Source organism: Protomyctophum parallelum, assembly GCF_964188405.1.
Source record: "Protomyctophum parallelum genome assembly, chromosome: 2".
Taxonomy (NCBI): domain Eukaryota; kingdom Metazoa; phylum Chordata; class Actinopteri; order Myctophiformes; family Myctophidae; genus Protomyctophum; species Protomyctophum parallelum.
Genome location: NC_139699.1, coordinates 61032503 through 61051725, shown reverse-complemented (window position 1 = coordinate 61051725; position 19223 = coordinate 61032503). Strand labels below are relative to the sequence as shown.

General features: G+C 42.1%; 1 protein-coding gene across 1 annotated transcript in view; it reads left to right on the top strand.

The window, feature by feature from the left end:
* The window catches only part of esrp2 (epithelial splicing regulatory protein 2), a 36876-nt gene continuing 17653 nt past the window's right edge, over positions 1–19223 (top strand). Inside the window, exons 1-6 of the mRNA XM_083790736.1 lie at positions 1–171; positions 438–592; positions 1312–1440; positions 15230–15343; positions 17180–17294; positions 18690–18785. Of these exons, the coding sequence (XP_083646862.1) occupies positions 461–592; positions 1312–1440; positions 15230–15343; positions 17180–17294; positions 18690–18785 (586 nt within the window). The 5' untranslated portion in view covers positions 1–171; positions 438–460. The remainder of the gene's footprint in view (positions 172–437; positions 593–1311; positions 1441–15229; positions 15344–17179; positions 17295–18689; positions 18786–19223) is intronic.

Sequence of the window (19223 nt, the reverse complement as noted above, 5' to 3'; positions counted from 1 at the left end):
ACACCGCAAAGCAAAAGGAGAGAGAGAGAGAAAAAAATCCCCTCTAGGGCTTCTTGTCTTGTTATGGAGTTCGTGTGAAAGAAACACGGCGTTTTCCACCCTTCTTTACCAGTTGAACCAGTATTTAAAACCAGTATCTCTGGATAGAAACACGCTCAAGTACTGCAACAGGTAGAGTCTTTACTGACCGCGAACTCTCTCTCTTTCTCTATCTATCGCTCCCACTATCTCTATCTCTCTCTCTCACACTATGAAAACAAATCTTGTTTTTTTTATTTGTCTTTCTTTTTTTAAACTTCAATTGAATTTCCAGATACTTTTTGGTTGTCTGTGATCTTTTTTTTTCTTTACCACTTTGGAAAAAGGTGAACCCCCCCCCCCCTCCTCGTGTGTTTTTCATATATATTTTTTATTTCATCTTTTGCTTTTAATTGTAGTTTTGTACCCTTGTTGGTCCCTGATGGCTTCGCACAGTGATACTCTGGTGGTGTTCTTTGGGGGAACAGCTGGTGCAAATGGGGGTAAACTGGGTTCGGATGAGAGGGAAATAATTCTCTTGGTGTGGCAAATTGTGGATCTACATGAGAAAAAGGTACGAACCTTTCTGACCCTGTTCGTTGTAAAGGTTTCTTATGTAGCACAAAGTGTGTTCGTGTGTTCGTGTGTGTGTGTGTGTGTGTGTGTGTGTGTGTGTGTGTCATTTCTTACCCTGTTAGTGTGTGTGTAAGAGTATGTTTGACAGCTGCCATTTAAGCCAACAAGGTGTGCGATTAGTATGGAACGGTGGAACCCTAAACCATTGTACACAATAAAAAGAATGAGTGTTACATTTCATTTTGAAGGTGTAGAAATGTGTCCATTTGGTTACATTTAAGTCTCACAATTAAGGAATACATTAACACAGGCTTTCTAGTCCTTCTAACACTATGGACCAGAGCTAAGTGTACCATCTCAAATGCTCCAAACTATGGTGGGTAATTCTGGCCTACCATCCATATACTAGTACAGCAAACCACCTTGTTCAGGTGTGCAATCAAAATGATATTATTGAGGGGGCAACAATATGCATACATGACATGGTCATGGACGAAGAAAGCACACCTTTTTGGTTGCAATGTCAGCTTCTCGACATAAACAACACTGCATGACAATTAAGTGCTTTTGCATTACATTGTCAATTGTTGGATTTGGTGTTGAGAGTTCATGACTTTGGGTTTGGTCATAGTATGCAAAAGAAAAGCCTAAATATGGCTTTATAAGTAAGTACACATAGCTACATGCTGTGCCATGAAACAATGCTTCCATCCGCAGGTGGGGAAGCTTCACAGATGTCTTGTCAGGCCAGACACTTTGGACCTGACAGAGCAGTGTAAAGAAGAGACGGGACTGAAAGTTGACGACCTCGTCAAGGCAGAGCCCCTGGACAAAGTTCTGCAACAGGTGAGACTCAACGGCGATGAAACCGATTTTTCTGTCAAGGCCCAAATTTAACTTTGCACATGCATTCATGCTGCCTTTGAAATTCAAGGCTGGAACTTTGACCAAAGCATGAAATCTCTAATTGCAATAGTAGGCTTATATCTAAAAGCTTGCAGTGGCACTTTTTTGCCAGGAGCGAGATGGGACATGCCAAGCTTGGCTGTGCTTTTAAGCGTTCAATTAATCCTAAGGGTGTGTCAGTGCAATGACCTTTTGACAAAAATGTATTTCACAGTACTGGGGTGGGGGCGGGGGGGGGGATGTATGTTATGTCGGCAGTTTGTCCCTACAGTTAGATTTGCTGACAGCTTGGAGAGGTTTTTAGGAGTGTAGATGGGCAGAGAGCCTGGGGGCTGCTGGCAGGGAGGGGTAAGCGGACTCGCAGGTCTAGTCTTGTCTCAGACTGATGCACGCTGCAGACATCTGGAAGACAGAATGTTTACCTGGGAATGCACTGCTCTCTTAAGACAGGAGGACGGACAGAAAGGGAAAAGGGGGAGATATAGAAATGTGGACATGAGGGTACGGTGATCGATCGTCCTGGTTTCAAGCTGGGTGTCCAGAGTCCTGAGTCCTAATTATCTGTAAAACACAAAAGAATGTCCATGTCCTGATCTTTTGAAAGGTACAGCCACTAGGTGTGCTAAAGAATAAGTGCTCCTGATGAACGCCAGGTGAAAATGTCAAAAGTAGAGGAGGATGCACTGCACCATGACTCATTGTGAGCTTGTAGATCAGCTGTTTTAGCTATTTTTGAAAATGAATTTAAGTGATTATGGGTCCCGGTTTGGGGACCTGGGAAACATTGGTTTTTGGGGCCTCCTGCTTAAGACACAGCAGTTCATTTGGGAAAGAGGGAGACGCCTCCTTACAAATGAGCCAGGATATCAATGTTATGGTTCCTGCTTGTACCTCTAGTCTAGTGTGTATGTTTCGACAACAGAGCTCATGTCGCCAAACGTGTTTTTCAGCTGCACTGGGCTTGAGTATTTGTTTGTAGTAGGCAAACCCTTTCACGCCCCTCCAGTATTTCATAGTTTGAAAATATATCATTATGATCCCGGGCTAGTGTTTTAGGCTTCAGTTTAGCTGAGATGTGGCCTTTAATGTCAATACACGCACATGGTAATCGATCGGAACCGGGTTAGTGTTTGAGGCTGGTGATTTCTGGTTTGACGTCAGTAACGACACTGAAGCAGTATAAGATAACTCTGTTCCCACTGTGAGGAATCTTTGTGTGAATGCAGAAGCCATTTGTCCCAGGCCCAGCAATGCCTGCCCCTCCCATTCCAATGTAGTTTAGCTTGTTTGCTGACTCTTCAAATATTAACCAAAGCAATCAATTCTTACTTTTCATACCTTTGTCTTGCCTGTCCATGTCCACTTTCTCTTCCTGTTGGTTAGGCTAATATTTATTGGTTAAATGAAATTGGCGTTTTGTTTAAAACCATGGCAACGAATCGTAACACCAAAATTCAATTCATTCAAAAACGTCCTTTGCGCAGCTCTGTGTGTTTCTACGAAAGTCAGTGACATTAACTTGCTGAAGGGATTTGATCAGGTTTGGTTATAGCACAGTGGTTCTCAAACATTTTCAAGGACCCCCCAATTGGTACGAATAATTTCGTGCCAGGGACCTGTATAAGAGAATACACTCGTTGGATTATATTTAGTACTGAATTCTATCATTAACTCTTACTGTAGGGTTGGGGGTTAAACAGCGGAGACAGTTAAACCTATATTCTCATATTGGGCTTACTAACCTAACTTTAATAGTGAAATTGACCACTTTCAATCTGCTGTCCCTATGACATTATAGTCATACATTGAAAATAACCGATACAACGGTACAAGCTCACAACATGTTGTGATGTGACACATTGTGAGCATTTATGTCAGTTATGTTTGATGATTTCTATACAATGGGACTTAAATTATTAAGCCATTTTGCTGGGGACCCTCTGGAACCCCCTACAGGACACCTGGGAGTTTCTGGATCCCACTTTGAGAACCATTAAGCTATCTTGCACTACCCCTTACACTAAACTTAATTGCCATTACTATTTTGAAAAACCTTTTAAAATGTCAAATAGCCAATCTACAAGCTCACAACAGGTCAATGTAGATTGGCTAGTTGATTACTTTATGCACTCTGTCGAGGTGCCAACTTTCTACTAATGTCTATTATTACTATTACTTTAGACCTGTTTTTGACCTTATACCAACCAACGTGCCTTAGTTACGTCACCATCAACAGCCAATAAGGGACCACCAATCTTACCCCAACATGCATACATACATAATAATACATACATACCCAGCCGATCACCAAAAGTACCACCTCATCAACAATGGTGGTCCCCAATTGGCCGACGGATTACAGTACTTGTCTTGCACGCTCTGCTTGCTAAAGTAATTACGTCACCAACAGCCAAATGGGGACCACCGAGGACAGGCCTACATATCATACCATACATACGCAGCCGGCCACAGTACTTTCACGCTCTACATTCGCAAGTAAAAAAAATCCAAATAAGTTTAGGGGTAAGATAGGGCCCCATATCTCTTCAGTGGTGGGTCTGTCAGTGTCGGCTCATGAGGCAACAGCACCCAATGACATGTTTGCTTTCTTTGGTGAAAGATTTGTAAAGGCTGGGGAGATTGGAAGAGGCGACTTTCACCAGACACCTAGCTAATAGCTGTACTGTATGATTATGAGTCTTTTGTGTATTCATGAATGTATTATTTATTAAGCACATAAATCCTAGCATCCCTGTCGTAATAAGCAAACATTAAGAGAAATTAGCCAAACATGAAGTGAAAATTGCAGATCTACAAGCTCACTACAGATTGAAATGCAATGTGGAGTGAACTTGTGCGTAGGCATTTTGTCTTTCAAATGGATTTGCTATGGAGAGAAAAAAAAAAAAGAGTAGAAATCCCTACTAGGAGACCCAAGTCAATGAAGTGTATAGGCGTTTACGTGTTTAATGATATTGCAACATTGCATGGAAGTTATTATATAAAGACCTAAACGGTGGCGTTCTCACCAGCATGCTATACTGCGACTCAAACTAAACCTGCTGCGTATTGTCAGAAAGTGCGCTTCGTTTGGCAGGTGTGAAGGCTCATTCGAATTCTGGTTCGGACCAAACGATCGCATTCTATTTCGCCAAAAAAACAGGGGTTCCGCTTTGCTTCCAAGCGCATCCGACTTTGATTCACTACAGGTGTGAATGCAATCCACATCAAATAAAGGAAATTAACCCATTCTGACCTGAGATCAGATTCATACGAGGTTTCCGCCGGACACACACTGGTCTGATGAACCCATTCTGACCTGAGATCAGATTCTAAAAATGTCAGTCGCTCTTCGATTTTTTCAAAAATAGCAGACCTACAAGCTCGTATCGCGCCACTCGGTGGCGCGATATGAGCTTGTAGATCTGCTATTTTTTAAATAGCTAAAGCATAACATGATGCTGACACCAAAATGGGTGCCCGGTCAGAATGGGTTAAGCAAACAATGTAAATGTGGTAGATCAATGAGGAGTTTGCACATTTGGAGACGCAGAAGGCATACTGTATTTTCCGCAGTGCAAAGATGTGCCGTTACCGTGGATAGATGTGGTCGAATGAGGAGACTGAAGCCCTAATTGAAATATGGTCGGAACAAGCACATTAATCAATTGCTTAAAGGACCACTTCACCACTTTTCAACCTATCTTCATATAATAGGTCCTCACTAATAATCATAATAAAATGGCACGATTTTTTTCTACTCAGTCTGTGTCTCATAGGAGGGCTGTGGGCAGTTCAGAAACCGTCTTCCAGTGACATCATCATTAGGCAGATTATTTTTTAAACAAGATTCTTTTACAAAAATGTTTAAATTGTCATTATCGTGAAAACGATGGCTTCCATTTTCGCATTACAACTTTTCAGGACTAGAAAGCCTGCAGTTTTTATTAGCTTGTATTCCCCATCGATGATGTCACTGGAAGACGGTTTCTGAACTGCCCACAGCCCTCCTATGAGACACAGACCGAGTAGAAAAAGATTGCGCCATTTTTTTCATGATTATTAGTGAGGACCTATTGTATGAATATAGGTTGAAAAGTGGTGAAGTGGTCCTTTAAGGAAACTCATACAAACACTGTGGTGTACAGAATATTCTGTCTGTGTATATAAATATGGAGCGCTGTCACTGTGTGTGGGGAGTAGGGACTTTCTTCATCTCGTTTAAATATAAATGCTATTGTAAACGTTGGAGGTCGGATTCATTTTTAGCACATTTCACACCTGCACATCAGCATAGCCTATAGCCTCGGTCCCAGCCTTGCTCATCTGCGAAGAGAAAAGCCCGGTCATGATCTAAGGCAGAGAGTGCCTAGGTGGAAGCGGTGCTTCCAGTGTTTGAACTTCCCCTGGAAGTTGACATTCTACCGCTTCAGCCAAATTCCGTTCAGGAACAGTAGGTCTTGCCCAGCGTGCCTGTAGCCGGGCTGCTCTTCAGTCTGAGGGAGCAGGCAGGATGCAGCAGCCTGCAGAGTGATGCTCCATCTACTCTCAACCAAGGGTCATTATATAGTTTTTTAGAATTTTTCATTTGTTTTTTATTTTGTGAAAAGGATTAGTTTTGTTATTTAAAAAATATATATATGTAGGAATCAAACTTTTCTTTTTTCTTTCTATAACCTTTAATTCATGTAAAATCACCACAATGTATGAATGATTGTTAATTTCATCATTATTTTTTCCCACGATTTTGCAACCCATTTTTTTTTCATCCAGTTTAAATTATCTAATGTAAATCCTGGGTGCTACACTTCCTCTGCCAACCTGGGGGGGCACCAGCGGACTGACCTCATGCTTCCTTCTCTGCATGAGGAGTCCAAGCGGCTTCTTTTCACCTGACAGGGGAGAGTTTCCCCAGCCGGACAAGTTATTCCGACCAGTTCCTTTCCCCTCCATCAGGCGCCCCGGCTGGCCAGGGGGAGGCAGTTTAGCCCATTCTGACCGGGCACCCATTTTGGTGTCAGCATCATGTTATGCTTTAGCTATTTAAAAATAGCAGATCTACAAGCTCATATCGCGCCACCGAGTGGCGCGATACGAGCTTGTAGGTCTGTTATTTTTTGAAAAATCGAAGAACGACTGACATTTTTTAGAATCTGATCTCAGGTCAGAATGGGTTAATCAGACCAGTGTGTGTCCAGTGGAAACCTCGTATGAATCTGATCTCAGGTCAGAATGGGTTAGAGACCACACGGAAAGGCAGTTTCGCCAACCCCGCCTCGGGTATGGGCACTGATGACACGGAGGAGAGAACACGCCCCCACAGCGTCCCTAGCAGGAATCGAACCCAGGACCTTCTAGCTGTGAGGCGACAGCACTATACCGGCTGTGCCACCGTGCCCTGGATTGAACGCTTGTTGTCTGGGGCATCGAAACAAACTATGGCTAAATCATCTCACCTTACAGGCTTGTAACAGACATGGATTATAATATTCTGTTACTGCCCTGCCTACGTTTTGTTCCACTTGGCAGTTGATTCCAGTGGTAAACACTATCCACTAACACTTAAGTCTGGGAATTAAGATGGGAACATTGATGGCAAATGTAGTTGGTAAGCCCTGGAGAAGGTCGCAGTTGTTGACAAAATGTGTTGTGTTTGTACTAGGCATGTAACGATTCACTCCACTCACGATACGATTCGTATCACGATTTTTTTTAGTTGTCGTTTAAATTGATCTTTATTTCAATGAATCGATTCATATCGTCGGGATTAATATCGATATACGATATATCGTTACATGCCTAGTTTGTACCCATAAAGTTCTGCACACACATTTTGTCCCAGTTGCAAAATGGAACAACATGGATCGGCGTTGTCACACCCTGGTGCTCTTATCACCAATGGCTTCAGCTTTCCTCAGCATGCAAATAGTCCAGGTACACTATAGAACAAACAGTGATATGCACATGTTCAAAGGCCACAGTCTGTCTCCTGCCTATGGCAGTCTCTGTCACAGACTGAGAGACAATGTTTGACACTAATTCCTCAATATATTTTTTTTTTTAGTTTTTTAGATATGTTTGTTTTTCTGGCTTTATTGATAGAGATAGTAGACTAACACGAAATGGGGAGTGACACGCAGCAAAGGTCGTCGGGAGTCGAACCCGCGACACGCTGTCTGATGGCATTCACCAGCGCCGTGTATGCCCTATTTTATACGTCGTCGTGCAAAGATGGTGGAAATGGGTAACCTACTAACTCACAAAAATGCCCTATTAATCGGATCAATCATTTATATTACTTGGCCTCTAACACTTAGACTTCAAATTGATTTAGTCATTTTGACAAGTAGAGATTGTCAAGAAGACATACTAGTTGGTAGATAAGCATGTCATATGAGCCAAAGCAATAATTGTTTATTCACAACTGTAGTGCAGCTGGCCAGGCACTGCTGTGTGTTGTGGGGAGAAAAGCCAATGAGGTAGAGAAGATAAATATTGAGTTTGTTTTGCTTGGATTGCCCCAACAACACACAGCAGTGGAGTAAAATTCCACATCGGATCTAATTTGAAATTGATTAATTGAAAAGAGGGGATTCTGCTTAAAGGCGTAGTGAAATGAAAAATATGTTTTTCACACTTTTAGACCACATCCGTGGTCATCATATGAGCATATTTAACAATGGATGCCAGAAAATGGGTACATTTTCAATTTTGTGTATTTTGATATCAAAAGTCCATAAAAATCTAAATTTAATTACTTCCTGAAAACATACTGCGCGATGACGTATCGAGGCCCACATCGATAAAAGCCAATAAAAATGAAGCTCACCTGTTTGATTCCCCATAATCTGCTCGTCCGTCCAACACTGTCCAACACAGCTGCAACTGATTACAGAAATCCTCAGTTTTTATTCCCATTCAAGATAACATCCAGACAGTGCTTTCGATAAAAGCGCTGTATAATACACTATTCATATATTTTCAGTGAATAGATTTGGTGTAGACTGTAGAGGGGGGGGGGAAAGGATCGGATTAATAAGAGGGGTGATTGTAAAAGAAGTGTGTAGGGTTTAAGTGGTTAATGTGCTATTGTTTTTTTTGTATTTACCTCTGATGAGGGAGTGTTCAGGGGCCTGTTTTCGCAACATACCTGTGTGCAGCTGCTTGATTAAAGTGTGGTTTGGCACAGGAGAAATGGCCAGGGCGTGCCACCACCTCCCTTTTAAAACCATTTACCTTTCTCATAGCTGCGAACGGCTAACACCGCTATGAACAAACGCTACTGTCATTCGGTTATCTTTTCATACCATCATGAAACACACTGGCTTTGTCTGAAAACTCGTATTGCATCAGCACTTGAGATGTCAATACTTATCATTGGGTCATACTGTACATGTACTGTAAGCCACAGTTGATAAAGTAGAGCTGACTAGAGAGAGAGTCTCTGGTAAAAGTTTAAAAGTGAAAGTCACCAATACAATACTACTGGAGTAACTGCTGTCTTTAAAAGTATCTGGTATTTTAGATTATTAGTTTTGCTACTTTTGATTTCACTGGGATATTTTGCTCACTGTCGTGAGACGTATGGATGCCTCGTCCTAGAAATGAGTGAGTTGATAGACATTTGTTGACTGGCACTTTAAGTTATCCACTTCCCTTTATTCTTCTTCGTCGTATGACAAAAAAAATAAAGGTTACGGGAAAATAGTCCATGACTGACTTATCCCATTCTGACCGGGCACCCATTTTGGTGTCAGCATCATGTTATGCTTTAGCTATTTAAAAATAGCAGATCTACAAGCTCATATCGCGCCACCGAGTGGCGCGATACGAACTTGTAGGTCTGCTATTTTTGAAAAATCGAAGAGCGACTGACATTTTTAGAATCTGATCTCAGGTCAGAATGGGTTAATCAGACCAGTGTGTGTCCGGCGGTAACCTCGTATGAATCTGATCTCAGGTCAGAATGGGTTAACACAGTACAAGCTCACACCGTGTGTTGCATATTGAGCTTGTAGATGCATCAATGGGGATGCCGAGTTGACCGTGCAAAGCTTTGTGGTGTCACGGTGCCACAACTATCTCAGTGTCCTGTCCTCCCATGCATGCACAGAATGCAGTCCTGCCAGGACAGGAATCTAATCAAACTTCTTTGTTTTTGCATTCCATAGCAGTGTGTGTGTGTGTGTGTGTGTGTGTGTGTGTGTGTGTGTAACCCGTCCATTTGCGTTGCATGTTTCTGTGGCATTACGTTCCCCATCTGTACAGTAATGCATGTTGTAATACCTGTTTGATGGGGCGTGCCGGGTCGGGACCCTAGGATGAATGATAATGTCTGGCTCTTCTCCAGATTGGAACGGACGCGACGCAAGCTTTAAATGATGCGATGCTGGCCTACTGTATACGACGAACCAACTTCGAAGTTCTGGGTAGTCTAGCTGGTTGTAATGAGTCCTATCGGAGTAATGGTGATAACTGGTCTGGTATCACAATACTAGACACGACAGATGTAGACGGGACAAAACATGTCATGTTGCTCAATAGTGATCCATAGCAGGATTTCAGTAGCTCAAGTGTTAGACTGGCTGCCTGGGAATCAGAATATTCTCTGTTAACCCATTTAGGCCTGAAGTCGAAATTTAAAAAATGTCTTCTAAATTCTGACAGTTTTCTGAAACGCCTCATGTTTCTGTATCAGTGGTGCTCCATATTTCATGTCAAGGACCCCAAAAATTATATTTAATTGGCCACTGACCCCCATCTGAAAATATGTTAATCCAGGAACCCCTCAGAAGCAAAGATTTGAGTTAAAAAACGTTCGCTGTCAAATAATATATATTCAAATATTTGTGCTGCATTTTCAAAAATAGCAGACCTACGAGCTCGTAGCGCGGCACTATTTTTCAACGGATAGATCTGTCTTCTTGGTAGGTACCATTTGATTTCACAAATGTTGGCTCTAGACGTATAATTTAGAATGTCATTTAACCCCTTAAGCCCTATACTTTGTCACACAACAAGTGGCAAAAATAGCCAATCTAGATGCTCATGTTGTGCTTGTAGAAAGGCAGTTTTTGCCCATTATGTGCCAACTGCATGAGTGCAGTTGTACTGCAAGAGGGATCCTGATCATCCAGTACTAGGATCCTCTCACTTTATAGGAAGGAGCTATGATGACAACTTTTGGATTTGATCAGCAATGAAAATGCAAAATCCATCCTGGTGTATACTGAGCTCCACCTTTAAAAATAAATAAACAATTTTATATGGCTGTTAATCTATTTTCAACCTCAAGTTGATTTCAATTTTTATAATTTTGGAAAAAGATAAAAGTCCCATTCATTTCAGATGAATACCTCGACACAACTTGGCTTCTAGAATGGCATCTCTTTTTGGGCTGAGACCAGGGGGGCAGTCAGCCAGATATTTCGTGAAGCCTCATTTGAAATCGGTAGTTCATATAATGGCCTGTTGTGGCGCTGGACTGGACCCAAAAAGCCCCATAGCTCCATAGAGGCCCATGTATTTTGGCCCAACTTCACCTAGACTGTATTACCTTAATAAACATGGTCATGAATACTTTCTTCTTCCAGTCACTAGTTTAAAGTCTCATTTCTAATGTCATAATATTCTTTTTGGAAAATTATGGTCCCATTAATTAAAAAAATGACCATAAAGTCGCGTATGTTCTGAGGGGCGTGGCTACCGTTACAGTCTATGATCGGGATTCCCCTCCCACTCAAGAGTCTTCTCCTCCCACTCGAGTCAAAATAAAAACCAACGGAGAAGAAGGGGGGAAGTCCCGCCTCGTTGTCTGGGCAGCCAATGACCAGCTGGTACAAAACGGAGCCAGCCAATGGCCAGCTGGTACCAAAAGATGGCGACTTACATCAGGAATTAGCATATCATTACAGGCTTCATTTTACGTTCATGTTAGACCCGGGGAACGCTTTGTCCATATTTTTTACAGTCTATGGCTGAGACTAGCTGTAACTGGATTTTTTTGGTTTTGTTTCTTTTATCCATTTTAATACTGAATGGACTTCCATGCAATTGAATTAATTAATTAAATTGGGAGGTAGAAAACTAGCAGCCTTTCAGTTAAGACTGTCAACTATTGAGTTCTACAGTGAAATTCTGGACTTAAATACTTAACTACACTTTTCAACTTATGAACGGCTCACAACCTTTCTATGCGAGACAAAATTGTTAGGTGACGTGGTCCTTTAAGTCCCCGGCTCCCGCTAGGAGGTTATTATTGAAATGTCTTTGAACAAGACATTTAACCCTTACATTTCAAAGACGGGTGCATAGAATCGTATGTAGGTGGCTTGGATTCTATAATAAAAGTGATTATTGTGTCACCGAATCAGATCATGTGATTGAGGGTTTGACCCATTATTTTGCATAGCATTCATCACTTGAGCACTTTACACCTATTTGTTTTATATGAGCCCAGCCCACACATATTCATTTTTTTTATAAGATTGAAGCAAATATCGTTGCCGTTTGCTGGAAACCCCTATTTTGACTTTACTTGTAAATTAATTCCCTACTTCATGCTATAGCGTCAGACAAAAGCATAAAATGTAGCAGATCCGCAATCTCTAAAGAAATGTGTCGTGTTTTGAGCTTGTAGATCTTTGCTATTTTTTGTTATAATTCAGACATGAGGTTTCCTCCGACAGACCGTATTCTGTATCTGTCACTCGATGGTCAGGATGTGTTTTCACACATGATGAAATATAGATCACAGCAGGTTATGAAAGTCTTCTTCACACGTCAGGATGAGCCTGTCAATCAATAACCTGTGGGATGAGGTCCTGGTTACCAATACCATGGCAATGCTGTTATATGCTTATATGCTTACTTATGTTTTGCTTCATTTAACTCCTTTAACCAACTAGGGAGGACCCCCTAGCATTCTGGGCAAGTCATTATAGGAGAAATTATGTTTAGGTGAAAATTGCTGATCTACTAAGCTCACAATGCATTGCAGCAGCTTGTAGTTTGCTTAATTTTTCACACAATACTATCATAGTATAAAATGGGGATTACGTGGTTAAACGTGGGCCGTTCATTTGAAAAGATTTATTTTAAGCAACCTTGGGAAGAAACAGTCCCCAGCCCATGGTCACTGGTCAGTCAGAAACACATCTCGTGTGTTTAGAAACCACAAAGCCACTGAAGAACTATAGTCTATAGTCACTATAGTAAGTATACAGTAGTTTGCACTGTTTCGTTGATGCTAGTGGACCGATTTTTAAAGGTACATCAATTGCTCAAGACTAGTTAAAGATGTGGTGTTTTGTAGACTTGTTGAAATTAAAGGACCACAGCAGACTAAATGGCTCACAATGTAAACGACAACGTTAAAATTGTCCACCATGAAGAGGAATCTGGTCACGGCATCTATTTGGTGAATGGTGAGTGAAGACAGAAATGAAATGTGTTTGGCTCTCCCCGTCTCTATCTCGTCTGTCCCTCTAGCCCTTTCAGACAGTACGTTTTCTTCTCCAGTCAGCAGCTGGTTGAAGCGTCTATAAACGGTCTTGTGTTTTCTCTCCAGTGTCTGTGGGAGAGCGTGCCCCAACCTGTACCCCCTAATACTCCACTCTCAGTGTCTGAAGATCTGTCATATATAGCCAGTGGCCACATGAAATTACCCTCCTCCCAATCAATCAACTGTGACCCAGGTATAAGATCCCCAGGACAGATAGCATAGCATGTGCACCCCCTCTTCCACTCATCCTGTAGGCTGGGGCCATTGATGTCTGATGGTAGATGGCTTGGAGTAGAGAAACGGATGGGTGGGGTGCCACCGGCTAGTGTTTTTTTTAATTCATGGGTTTTATCCAAAGTCCCCATGTCAGGATGCAATGTAGAATCACAGGAAGATTTATAAGGTGTGCTACTGTGCTTAATCACACACACACAATGGGCAATTGGGGTAGAGTTGTGGATCTGTCCAGGATCATAAAACATCGCTGGATTCTGAATTAGTAGTGTGGAATGGTGTCAATTTTAGTTTGATTCGTATCAAAATCATTTGGTGGTGAGTTAATGTTAAATGCTCTTCCTCTTTGAAACATGTTCTGCTTGATTAGCAATGCACAGAACTTAAATGAGAGCCATTATTATTCCACAGGAAACTTTGTTTGATTGCCTTAAAGCTTTTGACTGCTGCAGTATGCTTAGTGCTGTACTTCCATTGATGGCGTTAACCCATTCTGAACGTGCACCCATTTTGGTGTCGGCATCAAGTTATGCTTTAGCTATTGAAAAAATAGCAGATCTGCAAGCTCATAGCGCGCCACCGAGTGGCGCGCTACGAGCTTGTAGGTCTGCTATTTTTGAAAAATCGAAGAACGACTGACATTTTTTATAATCTGATCTCAGGTCAGAATGGGTTAATCAGACCAGTGTGTGTCCAGCGGAAACCTCGTATGAATCTGATCTCAGGTCAGTAAAACGCCATCAGCTGGTTGCCTGGTTTACACAACAACAGCGTAAATGGCCACAATTAAACGCATTAAGTTTTGACTAAACAAAGGCCACTATAGGCCAGCATGAGGAAGCCCCGATAGCCGGTGGTCCAGCTGATGTGCTCATCATGTGTGGTTGTTTACAGAAAGGGGAGGCATGCAGGCTTTGTCTCTTTACTTTTCTTTTTCTCGTCTGGACTGTTTGTCTGGCTGGGGGGAAACCGTCAGATCCAGGTGATTAGCGTCAAGTTCATCCTCGTCCTTGTCTCTACTCCCTCACAGACAAACACACAGAAACCTGTTGAACAAGCCCCTGACACACTCTCTCTCTCACAACACCAACACACACGCTTTGGAGTGTGTATGTGTGTGTGTGTTATATATTGTGTGTGTGTGACATACACACACACACCCCCCAACCTAATTGAATTGTAAACCTAACTCTAAAAACCTTTTTTTAACCATATAACAAACCATTTCTCTTATGAGAACCAATTACTGTAGGCAGCCGATTTCTCAAACGTTAATTAACAAAACTGCTGATCTACAAGCTCACAAGGTGTCCCCCTAGTGTTTGTTGTCTGAACGAGGAACATTGTATAATTAAAGTTTTATTTTATCACACGCGAGCGCATGTCGTACACACTTTTATTTGTCTATCTAAACAAGTTATTGTGAAAAAATATCAGTCAAAGTTGGGATCAGCATTGGACCCCAAAAAGTCAGGTTCTTAACTATATTTGGCCTGTTTTGTTGCCCAACTTGTTCGGTTGGTTTAAGTGTCGTGGGGACGCACACGCAGATTTGACACACCCAACGGACCGACATGCGGAAACGACAGGCGGACATGCGGTCATGCCGGTGGAACGTGCGCTGCTCCCGTGCTTGCGGTTTAGGGTTAGGTTAGGGTTTGAGGTTATAGGTTCAAGGTTGTCTGTTTAACCCATTCTGACCGGGCACCCATTTTGGTGTCGGCATCATGTTATGCTTTAGCTATTGAAAAATAGCAGATCTACAAGCTCATATCGCGCCACCGAGTGGCGCGATATGAGCTTGTAGGTCTGCTATTTTTGAAAAATCGAAGAGCGACTGACATTTTTAGAATCTGATCTCAGGTCAGAATGGGTTCATCAGACCAGTGTGTGTCCAGTGGAAACCTCGTATGAATCTGATCTCGGGTCAGAATGGTTTAATGGTACGTCTAGTCTAAACTAAAGCCTGTACCCTATGTGTGCCTCCCTCAGTTCCAGCAGACGGTGCAGTCGGAGGTCAAGGCCCTGGGCAGGAGCTCCTACAAGCTGTGTGTGGACACTTCTCTGGTGGTCCGACAGGCCCTCCACCCTGAAGCCTCCAAAAAGGTACACCTTCACCCCCACAATACTGTCATGCAAAGCAAAATTGTATGTCTCCGAAGTCCAGTTTGCGGCAATTATGAGAAAATAAACTTTTACGCAAGCATTTGTTTTTGACGAGCATTTTTTCATTTTTTTTTTAAATACTTTTTTTGGCCTTTCTGCCTTTTATTGATAGTATCAAGTGAAGATAAACAGGAAAGAGGGAGAGAGAGAATGGGAGAGACACGCAGCAAAGGTCGTCATGAACGGGACTCGAACACGCGACACGCTGTCAGGCCAGAGCCTATGTGGCATGCACCTGGACCACTTGGCGGGCGCCCCTTGAACAAGCATTTTCAACAACCATTGTTTAAAAAGATGTTGTCTTATAATGTGCAGTATATAGGCCTTCCCTTTTCAACTGTTTAGCACCTGTCCTGTTGGCTGTATTTCTTGCTCCATTATTTTCCTATTGCTGAGCGGTAACATGTTATAATCCGCACAGGAATGCCAGCTATCCATGAATCACCCATACATGAGGTCTCTGTCCATTGCTCTGTAGTCTTAATGCATGCCTTTTGTTCATATATATAGATGATGTGATGAAAGCACCCGATAAGCACATTTTAGTCATCCTAAATGCTGGGGCTGGGCGGCAGTGTTCATTTTGACAGCAAATTCTGATTTAGTCTTTTGAATAACGCACCATTTAGTTTGAATCCTAATCCTATTTAGTCATCTGTCTTAACCCATTTAGGCCTGACCTCGAAAGTATTCTGAAAGAATATATATTCAAAGAGTTGTGCCGCATTTTCACGAATTTTCAAAAATAGCAGACCTACAAGCTTGTAGATCTGCTATTTTTCAATAGCTAAAGTATAACATGACGCTTAGTTAAAACACCAAAAGGGGTTCCTCCCGCCCAGAATGGGTTAAGCTGCGTTCAAACCTGGATAGTTAGATCGACGCAATTACAACAAAGTCATTGCAAAGACGAGAAGAACAGCCTGGTATCTTCGCCCAGGCTGGAAAAATCCAATTGAAGTGACGTTCGTTTCCCCCCCCCCCCCTGACACGCATCACGTCCTGGCAGCCAATCGTTGTTGTTGTCCGGAATCCTGGAAATGTTTTGGTTTTATTCATCCGTCCAACTGACCGCCGGGACTTGGCAATAGTGGAAAAAAACAATCTACAAACGCAAAGACATGGGAACTAATGATGAATGATACAGTAGTAGGAATTATGTTCAATCTATTGAATTATGTTCAATGTATTGAACCGAGCCGTCTGTGTATTGAACGAGCGGATCCATTTGGTTACACTGCCAAAGTTAAATTACGGTGTCTACAGCCTATAGCCAATTGGCACGAGTTGTTTGATCTGCCATGTTTGACACCACAATACAAAGTAACTTCTGTCTGTGAAATACACTATTAAACACGATAAAATCAACCTGCAGAAAGTGAAAATAACAACTGACTTAAAGTTGAGAAGGAACAACCGTCCACTTGCCAGAATGTGAACCCGTACAGGCGTACGCCAAAGTTTTATGTTAGAAATGTTGAGTACGGGTCCCCCAGCATGTAGAAACTGCCGGATGTTACGTAACTTGCATATGTTGAGCAATCTTTATAATTGGCACAAGTTCTCCCGATCATCACGGTATGGTCAAAATCCATGCCAATTCGTACCTCATACACCGTTTCTACTATTTTATGTCCACCCCTAACACATCTCTGGCACTCTCTGCGTCGTTGTGTTCCTCATCACATCCCTAAATCTGACAATGTATAGTGTGGGAGTAGGCAGTATGTTTCTGGTATTCCCTGTCTCAACCCTCTTCTCATCTCTTCTCTTTAGAACCTCGTCCTCCCAGAGTGTTTCTTCTCATTTGTGGACGTGAGGACAGAGTTCCGCAAATGCTGCCCCAACGCTGGCCCTGTGCAGGACCTCACCCCATCCTCCATGCTGGAATGTATCCTCTTTTGTTGATGATATAGTTTGTTGTGTTTGCGTTTTCAGTCGGTTGACCTGCATTCTAGTTGTGGGGCTTCATGGTAAAAACCTAAATATCCATCCATCTTCAACCGCTTATCCGTAGTCGGGTTGCGGGGGCAACAGCTCCACCAGTGAGTCGATGTGTTTCCTCCAACTGCACCTTGGTCTGCCTCGGGGTCTCCTCCCAGTGGGACGTGCCTCGAGGACCTCCCTAGGGAGACGCCTGAGAGGCATCCTAACCAGATGCCCGAACCGCCTAAGCTGGCTCCTTTCCAGGCGAAGAAGCGGCGACTCTACTCCGAGTCTCTCTCGCGTGACTGAACACCTCACCCAATCTCTAAGGGAGATGCCAGCCACCCGTCGAAGAAACTCATTTCGGCCGCTAGTATTCACACCCTTATTCTTTCCGTCAGGACCCACACTTCTTGACCATAGGTGAGAGTAGGAACGGAGATTGCTCGGTAGACTGAGAGCTTTGCCTCCTGGCTCGGCTCTCTTTTCGTCACAACAGTATGTTACCACAATATAACTTTTACATCTGTGGAGTATGTTACAATTTATTACACAGTAACACTGCTTGTTTGAATGCTTTATTCTGATTGCTCTATTGCTTAAAACCCTCTAACACCCGCATTAATTTCTACTTGTAAAAAATAGATTTCAACCTTACTACTACTTTGTACTACTAGGACTAAGACTAAAAAATATGTTAAAAAAAATTAAAAAAAATAAAGTTTGATGAAAAATGTATAATTATATATAATAAATTAATAATTTACATTTGGGGGATATATTTCACAATAATGAATAAAACATGTTCTAGACATTCTAATGATCACAAAAAAACATATATTACAATTATTGTACCTACTTTTATTAGGGTAAGGTCAAAAGTCTTAGGTTAAAAAATGTTCAAAATCGCACAGAGTCCAGACATTTTTGTGAATTTCAGCCTCTGTGGGGGGTATTTATATGCAAATATCATGACCAATGGCATTGCAATGAACATCACTGACGACGTTTAGTTGAAAAAGAAAAAAAAATAGTAATTAATTAAAATAAAATTGTTGCTAAAAAGCAACGCTGGACAAGTTGTACTGCCTGAAGCCCATAAGCCCCATATCTACAGTACATGCGGATTTCCTATTAGAGGAGCGATAGAAGTTTGGTCTCCTACGTGAAGGCCTGCAGCTTTATCCTTGTTTACAATACACAATGTGTGAGCGCACAATCACACAAAGTCAATGAAATGACAATATTCAAAATGAAACAAAAGTACAACATACTATTGCCAAGATTATTATTTTGTGATCATCTGGAAATGTTCACTGTCTATTTTGAGAGGGTAGTTTCCTTAACCGTGTGTGTGTAGGTGTGGGTCTCCCTCCCATGGCGGAGCAGGTGATGGGCTTGAGGGAGGTGAAATGTATGGTTCAGATAATCCTCCACCTCCTGGCTGAACCCCACAGTAAGTAACGACACGCATGCATTAATTATCATGCACATCCCACTTCATAACAAAGGTGCTGAAAGGGAAAAACATTCTTGGAGATGCAATCAGGATGAGCTGTTTCACTGGTTTGTAGATTGGCATCCACAATTGGGTATTAAGGCTATAGTAAGTGTAGAATTATATTCTGATAACAATCATTGCTATAGAGATGATGTTCATGGGTCTCCAGCTCTTTAGTGAACAGAGAATGCATTTTCACGTCATGCAGGATCACGATGAAACCAAACAAATGTGCAGACAAAATTCAAACTGGAACACTGATAATCGGGTACTCTTCCTGTTTGGATGAAACTGGCAACCTGCTATGAAAGTGGATTGTATGTTGATCACACAGAGATGGGGAGGTGGAGACCCCTGTTGCTGAACAAACAGAATATAGAGATTTAACCTCTT